At 41.6% G+C, this 13235-nt stretch overlaps 1 protein-coding gene across 1 annotated transcript; it reads right to left on the minus strand.

Annotated features, from left to right (window-relative positions):
• Positions 1-582: 582 nt before the first annotated feature.
• Positions 583-13235, minus strand: shcbp1 (SHC SH2-domain binding protein 1). Its single transcript, XM_083690177.1, has 13 exons — positions 12969-13235; positions 12530-12715; positions 12182-12297; positions 10847-11055; positions 10273-10368; positions 8989-9219; positions 8447-8624; positions 7519-7639; positions 5032-5163; positions 4574-4692; positions 4085-4171; positions 3172-3313; positions 583-1448 (listed from the first exon to the last, which is right to left on the minus strand). Exons 1-13 carry the CDS (start codon positions 13159-13161, stop codon positions 1084-1086), a joined length of 2175 nt encoding a protein of 724 aa, XP_083546303.1. The 5' UTR covers positions 13162-13235; the 3' UTR covers positions 583-1083.

Here is a 13235-nt window from a genome sequence, read left to right on the forward strand (position 1 = left end):
TCAAAGTTAGTGAGACTGGGAGGCGGTTGCATCTGGTGAATTTTCCCATTGCCACAGATTACATCGACAAAAAGAAGGAGAGTCATCACACCACTGAGATTCTGGATTCAGAGATTAATTCAAAGTGAATGTCAGTGTTCATTTCAACAAAACATTTGTTTCATATAGAATATCAGTCCTGTCAAATGCCAACCTAGCTAGACTTTTACCTATTCCTGCACTCAAAACCCTGTTGGTTTTTCACCATTGGACAGATGCCTTCATTGAAATAATTACTACCTGCACCATGTAATTCAGTTTTGGATTTAGTGGAATAAATTGGGCTAGTCAGGTCAAAATGAGCCACCTCATACGAGGCAGTAAAACATGTTGTATTTCAGTGGGGCATGCTGGATTATGTAATTAATCAAACTGCCTGTGGTTTAATGAGGTTTTACCAGCCTTTTAATCCCTTGGGAATTAATCAACTGGAATTAAACAATTGAGTGTCTTATAAAAGGTGAAGCCTTAAGCCCAGAAAACCAATAACTATCCCTACCCGTCTTCCCCCTAGATCAGTCCCATGCCAAGTGCACAAAAAAAAATATTAGCCGAGAATAGGAGATAAGTGTACATAAATTCAGATTTTATTTGCTGTTGTTTTTTTAATTGAGCGCTTTCTGCAAATGGGTTAAAGGAATGACCAGATCGAACAGGTGAAAGACTAACTCAAAATTAGACAATGTGCATTTACCCCAACCATGAAAAATATATCACAAAAACTGGTAGAGACAATTTCAAGCAATGCGTCATTTACAATTTTCAAGAACACTGGCGGGAAAAAAACTTTCAGTGAAGGTCAACATTGTAAGTGTTACTGTGAAAATGGACACCAATCCCAAGCATGATCAGGTTTAATAGACTCAAGTCTCGACAACATCAGTATATTAAAATAAGAAGTGTATTAAAAAGCCACATAAAAAAAGCATTTAAAAATACACATTCCGTTCATATCCACTTGCTAGCCAGTGAAGCAACATTTAGAGAGCCTTGAGGAATAAATAAAGTAAAACTATGTTTGTGCATGTTGGTCATATAAAGAGGTCAGTACAAGAAGGTGCCAAAACTGCCCATGCCGTTTCTCCTAAATTGATTGTCCAGGATAGAGACGAACATCTCTTGGGAGAGCAGATTCTCGTCTGCCTGCGTGACTCCCAGCTCCTTCATCCTGGTCTTCTGTTGGTGGTGCTTCTTGGCCGACGTGGCCACCAGCTCCCTCTTGATGGCGTCGTTGCCCTCGGTAAACTCTTCAGACACAGCGTAATAGTCTGACGAGGAGACGGGTTCTTTGGCGGGGCATTTGTCCACCACGATGAGGGGAATGTCCGAGTCCACCTGTGGCGTTTTCACCTCTGCCATCTCTCCCAACATCTCGTCTTTACCCTCCTCCATCTCATCAACTGGCTCACCTGGAAAATAAAGTCATATTAGTTATTGGAAGACAGACTTTGCACCATTCAGATGAAACTATGGTATTAATCATTCACAATTCACATTGGTAGTGGATGAGGTGTTTTAACCCCTATACAATGTGAAGCGCAGAGCACATGGCGGAAAAACACTTTATAACTCCAATCCATTATGAGAGTTATCATTATAACTGCAATACAGAAATCTGTTAGCTATTTCATGTCAAAACATATTGCAGTTACATCCCTTCTTATATACCACTACTGCTACCTTATAACATTGTGAGAGCAGTCATATTTGTATGAAAAAACCATACCTTCTTGTGAAACATTAAACTGCTATCAATATGAAATGTTGTTTGCTTGACGGGTTGGAAATGAACTGAAGTTCAGAGCAAATTTTAAAAAATGTACAACTCAAGTTCAGAGCAAAATTATACTGACAGCTAACGCTAATAAGTGTTAGCTCCTGTGAGCTGAACCAAGTAACAGTGCAACACAACTACTGTACCACAACTCTAAAATCATCTTTGCCCCTTTTTTTCCAATCATAATTATTATTTATTCATTTTCATCTGAGAGAGTGAGTTACAAAAAATTTTTTATTAAGCTTTTTATCCCTAAACTCTACAAGGGAAACAACGCAATACAATGGACATCTTTAATGCTAACAATGCAACTGATGACAACAATTGGGCAACTTGTGGCCTAGCGGTGCGTGTCTCTGCCTGGTTGCCTTTCAAATTAATGTTCTACATTAGATTATTTCTTGTGTCCTTTTTCACCCCCAGTTCAAGCCACACCATCTCCTGCTGAGCCTCATGCTTTTCATTTGAAGCTGCGGTCTGAGGTTGAGCACATTTCCAAGTCATACACTTTCCTCTGTAATAATCTCACTTATGGAGTCATAGTACATCCATACAAGTAGGAATCACTGAGAGGTAAGAGGGTCATTAAGGACAACTTATGACTTTGGTTTTCATACTGCACATCAAATTAAATGTGTAAGTTTTAATTGCCAAACAGCAAAATACTATTCAGGTAGGGCTGTGACAGTCATGGATAATCGTTATAACCGCCATAACCATCTGAAGTAACATGGCTAACGTAATAAGAAAAAATATATATATTTCAATTATATTATGGTGGGAACACATTTAGCAGCCAAATATTACCATATTCATGTCAGTGTTGCAGCGCAGCACATTTGTCTGGGTGTCGCCAGTGACGTTCCACTTTACCAGCGTATGACTGAATAACTAATGCAAGTATTTATTCAACAGAAAGCAAGAACATCTGGCATAAAAGAAAGTACTGTGAGACATGTGAACGTGAAAATCTAATTAGCGCATTACTCACTCCCTTTGGGAGGTGATGGAGACAATTTGATAGATAGACGGCTTAGGGTAGGAAAACAATTGTTTATAGTTATTACTTTACATTCCTACTAAAGGGTATATTTATATGAAAAAACATATATATTTTTTAAATGGTTGAGTCTTTTTTTTTTTTCTTCACGGTCGCCCAGCATATAACCATGTAAACAACGGTCACCATCACATCATTCAGGGGTGCCACCAGAGCATACATGTGAAGAAGTGACACTAAAAATTGCAGTAAGACTATATTCGATATGCTTGACACCACAAAAGGTATTGTTTACGGGCCCATTCCATACTTTCTTGACCTGTACCCGTGGTTGTCTAGCTAACAAAGCCTGTACCTGTAGCAAAGTCCTGGACAGCCTCGCCCTGCGCAGCTCCGTCTCTGGGTTTGACCAGGATCACACCGTATCCTTCGTTATTGTGGATCACATTGTTCACCATGGTGATCTTGGGAATAATGTCCAGCTCATCTGCAAAGTCCTGTGGGGAAGAAAGGGATGGAGGAGTTTGAGAACAAGAAGCAGGCAGAAACACAAAGCAAGTCACATCTCTCTCCTGCTTAAGTCATACACACAGGTATGTGAAAAAATAGCAAGCACGCACACAAAGAATTCACCTGGAGGTGAAAAAAAAGGGAAAAAAGTCCATCTTGTGTGTGTGTATTTCTCTAATAAATCAGTTTAGGTTGAGGGGAGATCCACCCCTCCCCCACATGCCCGTAGAATGGTTGCTGTTGTCATGTATATCATCTTTTCCGACCAGGTAAGACTATTTTGCAGAAAGTTGTTGCCTATGCTATCATGTAGCATTGAATAAAATGGAAGATAACCTGAAGGAAAAACTGAACTCTTTTGGAGCTCTGCCCAAGAAAAGTATTTGATTGGTTTAAAGTCTCGAGGCATCGTTCGTTTCCACCCCTTTGTAGCTATTTTCTGCAAAGGATTTTCCCAGGCTTTCCGAACTGATCGAACGAGGACAGCCTGGTCTCAACAAGGTTATGATTATAGTAACTCCACTGAGGCGGCAGTGGAATGTTTAACTCTGTAATACAGTTGAAAGCTCAATTAAACTATGGAATATGATACTGTTGTGGATTAAGCTTCAATGTGAACGCATACATATCCTAACATTTAAATGTCTAAAAGCCGATATCCAGCTTTCAGCAAGGTAAGATGACAGAAATCACTAGAGATGCTAGTGCTGGGTGCAGTTAGAGCAGGATAGTAGTATAGTCATTTCCCACTCTCTCACCTTGATCAAGATCCCCTCTTTGCAGTGATGAATTCCATTCCCCACCAGACTGCAAACACTGCCAGGGTAAATCTCCACACCGGCTCCCTACATCACATAATATCAGCATGTAGAAACACACACACTGCACAGACTTAGACGTGCGCGCACAGACAGACAGACTCAGCCTTGCTAGTCTTGGCAGATTTGCATTCTGTTATTGTTGATATCTGTAAATAGGAAGTCAACTCAGTGTTCATCATGATGTCATCTTGCAGTCTATCTTTAATAGCTAGATCTGGCTGTGGACTGTTTCCCTACCCTTTGAAGTGTGCACTTGTACACTCCCCCTCATGGATTTAATGAAAGGACTGGTGTAGCCAACTCACTATCGTCTATGCTTAAACCAATGCAGTGCTTTCAAATGCATGGGGCGGGGGGGGAAGTGAACAGGTGCACACTTCAGACAGCAGGGTCATGATGAGAGCGTGACCCTTTACCGCCTCTCACCTTTGACCCGTAGAGGTCACACATGTTCATGGTCAGCTGGGCTGACGTTCGCACAATGACACCCGTCGTCTCACACTGAAGGACACAGTTCTCCATCTCCAGCTTTCCCTGACGCACACCTGGAGAGGAGGAAAGAAAGAGCAAGAAAGGAGAGGATAAAGAGGGAGAGAAAGAGAGAGAGAGAGAGAGAGGAGGAAGTCAAACAAGCAAGCCACACAAGATGTATGAGGCCAAGGCTAGGAGGCCAATGCAAGACCTGAGCATTTAGAATGGCAATGCTCAGCCCATTTCACCCTCACAGTAATTGATATATGGCTATTCTCAGCTGTTTAACAGTGCCAGCAACTTAGGGTGAATTATTAATGATAGCCATTGAATGAGCTGGCAGTGGGGGGCAGGGTAGATGGAGAGGCATCCCATTGAAAGAGGCACCATTCCGAGAGGCCTAGTGTACTTACAGAGTATGCCTTCGATAGCATCGTGTTGGATGAACTTGACGTTGGAGATCTTCACGTCAGCTCCGGTGGACTCCACGAAAGAGTCGCCCTTGCTCTTCTTCTCAATCACTACCTCGTCAGGTAGGCCAAAACCTTTAGAGACAGAAGAGTCGTTAAATAAGTCTGACAAGTGCAGTCAAAATGTTACATCAGAAATAACAGGTCATAGCTGGTGGCCCCTAGAGAGCTATAGCTACATTTCAACAGTCCCTCCAATGGTCTACATAGCCAAAACTTGTTGAGTTCAAACCCTTTATCCAACCTTGCAGTGGTGGTATACAGGGAACATGCCAAGTAGGGATGAAAAGCTATTCCAGTGTACCGGTAGCGCTAGCCAGACTACCACACCAAGGGCAGCAGAATGTGATGGACAGTGTTCTGACGGCATGGGGTTCATTATTCCCTGTTCCTTGACAGATGGTCTTGAGACAGGTGTTCCAGAGGTAACTCTAACAATGCAACCCCAAGACTTTGTTCAGTTCAGCAGCTCTGGCTGAGTTTCACATGCCATTGTAAATGCCAGAGGCAGAATATCGATTGCTAAGGTCATAGCCAGCCTGCTACACACTTCCAGGACAGAAATACCCTTCTCAGACTGGCCCCAGGGCTTTGTAATGACTGACAACAATGTGCTGCTTGCAGATGAGAGAAATAAAATAGTTTTGTACAGATGACAAATCCTATCTGTTCTTAACCAGTGTTGAATAACAACCTTTCTGCTAATAAACTGACACTGCATTCATGACAGGAATATCATATGAATTTTCTCATCTTTGATATACAGTAACTACAGCCTATATCCAAAAAAGCTAAAGCCCGTGCCCCTCTAAATATCAAAGGCTCTTCGGTTTGGGAGGGGATAGTTCTATTATGGTAATTCCGCTGGTTGGTCTAATTGAGTGACTCTTCTCCTGTCATTTTGCGGTGCCAAAGGTAGTGTCTTATTTTTTCCGCCCTCTTTATCTTGGCTTTCAGGTGTTTCACAGGCACCCCGGGGGGTGGGGGGCACACATAGAACAGATAGACACACTTTTTTAAAAGCCTTCACAATCTCAACCCTCTGCTCTCTCTCAGACTCGGCAGGTCTCCCATTTGCATAAAGAGACTGACACGGCCCCTCGACTATGACCCCTACTCTTCACATTGCACACTCCTGCATTCTTTATGCATTCATATTCATATGCGCAAAATTAAAACATGGAGTTAGCTGAATATGTGTTCAATGGCATTATTTTGCAGGTGAGCAGTGTGCATTAGGTTATGTAAAAATACAATTCCCTACCTCCATTTGTAGCACCTACTCAATTCCTCTCTATTTGGTGATAGAATTCACCAGAACCAACCACCTCCCAGCACCACATTTAAATGGAGAGTGACAGTGAGACTAATATACAGTAAGGGATGGGACAGTAACCGGTTTCACTAAATATACACATTGTGACTACCGTCTCCACACGCTTTCTGTGGAGAGATTGCCGCGGGACCTGAAAACTAACAGAGTGTGTGTGTGTGGGGGGGGGGGGATGTGAGGTTGAAGGGGCAGGTCTTGTGCTCATACTGACACCTCCTCCGTTCTGATGGACCAACCAGGGAGGGAGAAACAGACCTACAAAGTCTAGTAAGAAAATCCAAGGAAACACTTAAATGAGTCAAAAATAAAAAACTTTCCAAAATAAAACTTCTCGATAAATTAACAATTAAATGCAAGTTTATAGAGATAGGTTTTTAGGAAAGACTTGAAAGAAGACAGTTTGCTAGCCTTATTTGAAGGAGCAGGGTGTAAGTTTGTCAGAACTCTGCCAACCTCTGGCCACTGTGGCAAAATTCAGTTCCGAACAACAACATCCTCTGGAATATATATATATATATATATATATATAAACCCCCGAAATTGACTTGAATTAGAATGCAATTAGCTGTTGTATTTCTGCATGTGAGCACGATTTGAAGAGGCAGCCACCAGAGGCAGAAAGGCGAAAATCCCCTAGAGTCCCCTAGAAGACCCCTGGCCAGTGACAACATGTTTGTATACAAACCAAGTATCAGGTAGGACACTCCATTTTAGAAAGAGTTTTTGGGGGATAAAAACAATGTTCGTAAATGAAATATTTCTTTCAAGCGACCTCATTCTCTGGTCGCTACCGATTAAACATCATTTAAATTATATCTGTTACAATAACAACATTTTTCAATGCAAAATCATGTGGTGGAGGGACTTCATATATGTTTTAGCATCAAATTGAAGATGTTCAGCATATTTGAATGAACACCAAGATAATACCACACATACAGTAGATATTTTTGGGCAAGGTTATTACACCATGACATTTTCATACCAGCAGCTAATGGTAACAGCTATAGTACAAATACCATAAACTATAAAGAAGTGATAGTCATACATAGATGATGAAGGCTAGATAGGCGATGTCTAGATAGGTGTAGAATTACCTTCCACTACTATGGAGTCAGGTATACTGATGGAGCTTGTGACAATGTAGTGGCCTTGAACAATGATGACCACATCTCCCTCGAAGCAGGCATTCACAGCCAGCACTGGGTCACTGTGAAACTAGATCAGACATAAAGAGAGTTCTAGTACACAGTATCTTCTCTTGTAACAAAACAGACACTCGCACACGTACACATATGTTCCCTGCCTCAACGGTCTCAGAGGAATACAAAGATACAAGAGCAGAGGCGCTCGAGCAAACATAAAGTAGTACACACAGCTTCGACAAATCCTGGAGGAATAGAGCTCCATACAGGAACAAGAGAGATCAAACAAAGAATGAGAGAAAAAGGCGCCTCAAAAAAGCTCCACAAATCACTGGGTGTTAGGCCAGTACATGGTTGTGTAGGCTACATGGTTAGAGAGAACATAATAACCAATGAGGTTTTTCATATCGGGCCATTACTCATTAAACAACCCATTTCAAATGGAATCTCATGCAACTCTAATGAAAAGAAGCCCTTATCTTTTAATCTAAAAAGATCGTCGTTTGACTATGGATTCATTGTGATGTGCCCTCAAAGAGGTATTAGTATAGAACATTTCCTATTGTGATTTTTTTGTGAGTATTATATTTTCTTCACTGATTGCCGATACCAAGGTGGAAGAAGAAAAACAATGCATATTCAAGTTATTGATGTCCCTCTTCAAAATGTATTGCTGTACATCTTCAAAATGGGGGAGCTGCAATACTTGTAGGAATTCACTTAAAAGTATTTAGAACATCAAACAAATCATTTTCAGTTTCAGCCAAGTCTTAGCTCAGCATGGGGCATGCGGTTCACTTATGTTCAGCTAGGAAGAACTTTGTGCACCACCCAAAAAGCCAAGATAAGAGAAAAGCTGTGGCAAAAACTATCGGCGTACCTGTACTTCAAAGTCCTCCCCGGAGAATTCAGGACACAGCTTGTCAGTCATGAGGCTCTGGAGTTGGCTGACTGTGGTGGAGACAGACACAACGTGGACCACGCGGCCGCCCAAGGCTCGAAGCCCTTTGGCCCTGCACGACTGCTGCCCTGAGTTCACCTTGTAGCCCAGCACATACCTGCAGAATGAAGAGCAGTTGTAGTTTAGTAAGTTGCACACAGTTAAAAACAACAGTTTGTGCAGGAATAGCAAAAAAAGCTGGTGTTCTATAGATTAGAACACCATGGAACAGTATAGGACAGAGGAGAATGGACCAACTCACACTTCCACATAGGATAGTCCTACTCGCCACTTCCGAAGGTAGTCAAACATGCACTCAGTAACTATACATTTGATTGTAAACTACACATTTGATTGTAAAATTCTGCTTTAAGAAGAGCCCCCTTGAGAACCAAACCAACTTAATCTGTCAAGCAACTACACACACACAGCAGTGGCACTGATGGCTCCTCTCTTCCACAACCCCCCCCCCCCCCGGCTACCTGAGCAGTGGGTTCTCGATGATCCTGAGCTTGCGCTTGAGGGCCTCCATCTGCTCGTACATCCTAAGGCCCTCCACCATGGACACATTGTCCAGCTCTGACTCTGAGTCGCTGCTGATGCCGTTCCTCAGGCTGGAGAACTCCTGGAACTTTTCGGAGCAGCGTGCCAAAAGAAAGTGGTACTCCACCACTAGGCCGGCAGGCACCCGATCCTCCAGGATATCATAAAACCTGCAAGACAGGCCAGAGACAAGACACACAGAGGGGAATAAATGTGCATTCCCTATCAAAGAAAGACACATATCATAAAATGATCCTGAAGAAAGGTTTTATAAAAAAATAAAAAATAAACAGTTCAGCAACATTGTAGGATTAGTTTGGAATGGGTTGTGTTCATTCCAATGAGTGAAGAGCTCAGTGCACATTGTTGTTCAATGGGCTAAATCTGCCTCTTGAACATTTTCATTACCATTACTACAAGTACGAATCATACAAGTTATTCTCAAATGTCAAGTGTCTCATGCTAGTAATAGCATAAGCAAGGCCACCTGCCAAGCAAAGAGGATATGCTGACCTCATAGTGCAGTGCTTTACCCTGGTGAATGATGACGAATCTGCAAAAAGTGGAATCTTAAGTGGTTTATAAGATAAACAATAATGTCCAAAACTGCTTGATTATCACTTAAAAATGAAGTATTACACTATATGTGATGTGCAGGGACATGCATGTAGAAACTGTAATGAATAAGTCTATGGTAGAAACTAGCAGCTGATTGGACTTTAGCAGGGATTTAAGGGGGGTGCTTTCTGCTTAAGGCAAACATAATATAACATAACTCTCCTGTGTCTGGTTTTGCCTTATAAATCCACATTTGACTCCCATTCAAAGCTGTGTATAACATCTCCAGTGTCTCCACCAGTGAACATACACCCAACAACAGTGGGAGTACAGCAGCACTCAGTCCTCTAGTGCATAGTGCCATCTAGTGGCCAAGTAGTAATCTGCACCCTCCGACTACAACTGCCTTGAGCATATCAGCCATTAGATATGGAGCTTGCTCCTATGTGCCTGAACCGCAGTGATTTGCAATGCTCCACAGGTTTCTATGCCATATGGACGTCTTGATAGCAGCTTAAAAAGAATGGGGTTCAACCTACCCGTGTCATTGGCAGATCTGAACGAATACCAGCTAACATGAGAAAATGCCAATCTAACCCACTCACCTACTCCCACTTCCTCCCCCCTTCCCTTCCAAACCCACTATCACCCCCTTCCATACGTACAGCCTAAGGCGAGGCTCGACGCATCTGACAAAGTAGTCAAAGTCGTCATCCTCATCCTCCTCATCCCACTTTCTCCAGATATGCTTGTAGAAAAACCTAAAGATAAAGGGAGAGAAAAATCAGCAGACCACAAAGAGATTTCAGAGTATGCAGCAGAACTGGTTGCACCAGAATATAGGCCTACCCTACATTCTCAGGGTACCTTCCTGAGTCACACCATGAAATTTGAACACACTCCTTCCTCTTATCTCTTAGTAGGCTATCTCTATGTCACTATGACAACCAGTCTATTTCAATTCAACCAAAAGACAAAACTTGATTTAAAAAAAAAAAAAAAAAGTTGCTTTAGGGCAAACATTAAGAGGCGTTAGCGAGTCAATTAAAGACTCATGTCAGGCACACCCAAATGATGAAAGCCCCGCTCCTATTCTTATTACAAGTAGGCCTGTTTTGATTCACTTTATGGGGGAGGGGGGCATCTAAATCAGTTTTTCTGAACTTTCTTTGATGCGTCTTTGGAGGAAAGAGACACAGCCATTTGGGTAAAATCTTTGTCTCCATCCGTATCTTATACCTGAGGTGCTCCAAGGCAAGAGCAGTCTGGTCAAAGTCTCCAGACTCATCAAACACAGCATGAAGCTCTTGCAGCGGCACTTTGTGCAGTGTGGCCTCTAGGAGCACTCTCATGGCATCTTCTGTCAACTCGCAGCCTCTTGTCTCACACTGCAGTGGCACAACCAGCTTAACTTTGGCTTTCAGCTCCTTGTAATCCACATCCTCCACCTGCAATCATATAGACACAAGTATAGGTTTGAAGGTGTAATCAGCCTATTCTAAATAATTGAATGGGTGGCCTTTCTCTGAAACTTGTTCAATGCATTGGTGGATAAGGTAAGACCCCTCAACCGATATGTAATGTAAAACTTGAGCACTTACAAAAACACTATAAAAGACCTACAGTAAATCCAATCCATTATCATAATTACCTACCATTATTATAGCAGAACTATTTCAATTTAGTATCATTCCTAAGCATCTAATAAACCAGTGTGTGAATTGTTTTATTTATTTTTTTAAACATTTTGAATAACTATTTTTAATGATTTATTTTCCAGAGCCTCTTTTTCTCTTGGAAATACAGTGGGTGTGTTTCCATAAGTCATTAATAGTCATGTTCCACTGCCTCAGCCTTTCACGAGAACCAAAACAAACCCTGGCAAAGTCAGCCAGAGATTTTTAGCCATGTATGAACCTGAGTCTGAACCTGAATGGGAACACCTCGGAAATGCTAAACCACTGCAACAGGGAGAGCCCCGCATGTATCCCAATGGTAAGTAGTGGCTAATTGAAAATGTTTGCAAGCTTGCAGATGTCAGCTTTCAAATCAATCTGTGTTTCGATAACCAGCTTGCTAACTAGGCTACTTCAGAACTATGAATCATGTATGGATGCACATTTACTTTTACTGCATTAATCGTCCCCATTGCTACATCCTTAGAACTAAGGGTGATTGGCTATTCAAACGAAGCCCATTTCAATTGCTGACATCAAGACAGGGGCCAATACCACACCTTCAAGAAACAGCTTGAAAAAGGGAGTGGGGTTTTCCAAATGTAAGCTTTGTAAAACGACACAGAACATACATTTCACATTTTCAGTGCTTATTCAACATATCACTGTGCAAAAGACAGGAAAATTAGCATTTACATTGGAGTGGGCCTTTAACATATACCAGGACTCTAGGTTCAGATACCAAAGAAGTTTGCTGCACATCCACAGTTCATATGTTCCAACACATGCAGTGCACAGAACACAGCTATTTTGGACCTGTCTCTCTTGTTCGGAGAGCTTTCAAGTATATATATTAATAAAAATAAATAAAAAAAACAATAAAAAAAAAAACACTCACCTCTACTAACACATCAAACACATCCGTGCACCACAGTGCCTGCCAGTCACAGGGCTCCAGAATCTTCTCCAGGTAGTCAGCTGTGAAGGCCTTCACCTCTGAAGTTTTACAATCACCTGTTGAGAAAAGTCCACACAGACAGTCTAAGACTCAATGTTTGATGTAATCATTTAATTTTCTGTAGGAATGTGGATGGAATATTCCCTGACCACTGGGAATCGACCTGTCTCAACAGACTATATGACATCACGCACATAATCATACAAGCATAGCTATGTCAATCAAATACTGTTTGCAGAAATCTGTTTTTGTTAGTAACTGATGTGAGACGCCGGTGATGTTACATACCAAGCATGTAGTCTTGATAGGCTTTGAACCTCTCATAATAAAGCAGTTGATTGGTCTGAAAAGTGTCAGGTAGGGATGCACCCCCTATGCGTTCAGCACGTTGCAGTTGAGTACCACCAGGATTATCAGTGTCGAAATAGTCTGTGCCACTGTCGTCGTCGCCATCCTCCTCATTTTGAAAAAGTCCTAGAAGAGACAGCAAAGACAGCAACCAACAATAACGCAATACTTTTAGCATTTTCTTCGGTAACTAGTTCGGTCGTTGGCTGGTTAGTACTTGCACTGACTACTGCTAATGGCATAAAATAAACAATGAAGAAAATATTATAGATTATGGCATTGCAAACATCGTTGTTTAGCTAACTATTAGCTAATTTAGCTAACATACATAATTACAGACCGCGAAGTCCAAGAAAGCATTACTTAGAAAACAACAAACCTTGTTTTACACTGACACCCACTTGTTGCAAATCTAAATCTCTGACCTCCTCTCCAATTTCGAAGTTTGATTCCAAATCTACTTTGTCTTGTCCACTTTCGTTTGTAGAAACAACTTTCGAGATCAGTGCATCGACTTCAATTTCTCCTTCTTCCTGTTGCTCCTGAGATGAACAAACTACTTCTTCAGCCATTATACAGCTTTTAGCCTAATACGAAGCTAGCATATAAAAATACTGAGTAGGGAAATAATGCGGGAGCTTGTCAA

This window comes from Argentina silus (assembly GCF_951799395.1).
Source record: "Argentina silus genome assembly, chromosome: 2".
In the NCBI taxonomy this organism is placed as follows: domain Eukaryota; kingdom Metazoa; phylum Chordata; class Actinopteri; order Argentiniformes; family Argentinidae; genus Argentina; species Argentina silus.

Excerpts from the sequence above, each read along its gene's own strand:
- shcbp1 (XM_083690177.1), bottom strand. The coding sequence starts at position 13,161 with ATGGCTGAAGAAGTAGTTTGTTCATCTCAGGAGCAACAGGAAGAAGGA. Across the intron at positions 7,640-8,446 it reads GGGAGGACTTTGAAGTACAG|TTTCACAGTGACCCAGTGCT; the intron begins GTACGCCGATAG and ends TGTCTGATCTAG. Across the intron at positions 3,314-4,084 it reads AAGAGGGGATCTTGATCAAG|GACTTTGCAGATGAGCTGGA; the intron begins GTGAGAGAGTGG and ends TCTTCCCCACAG.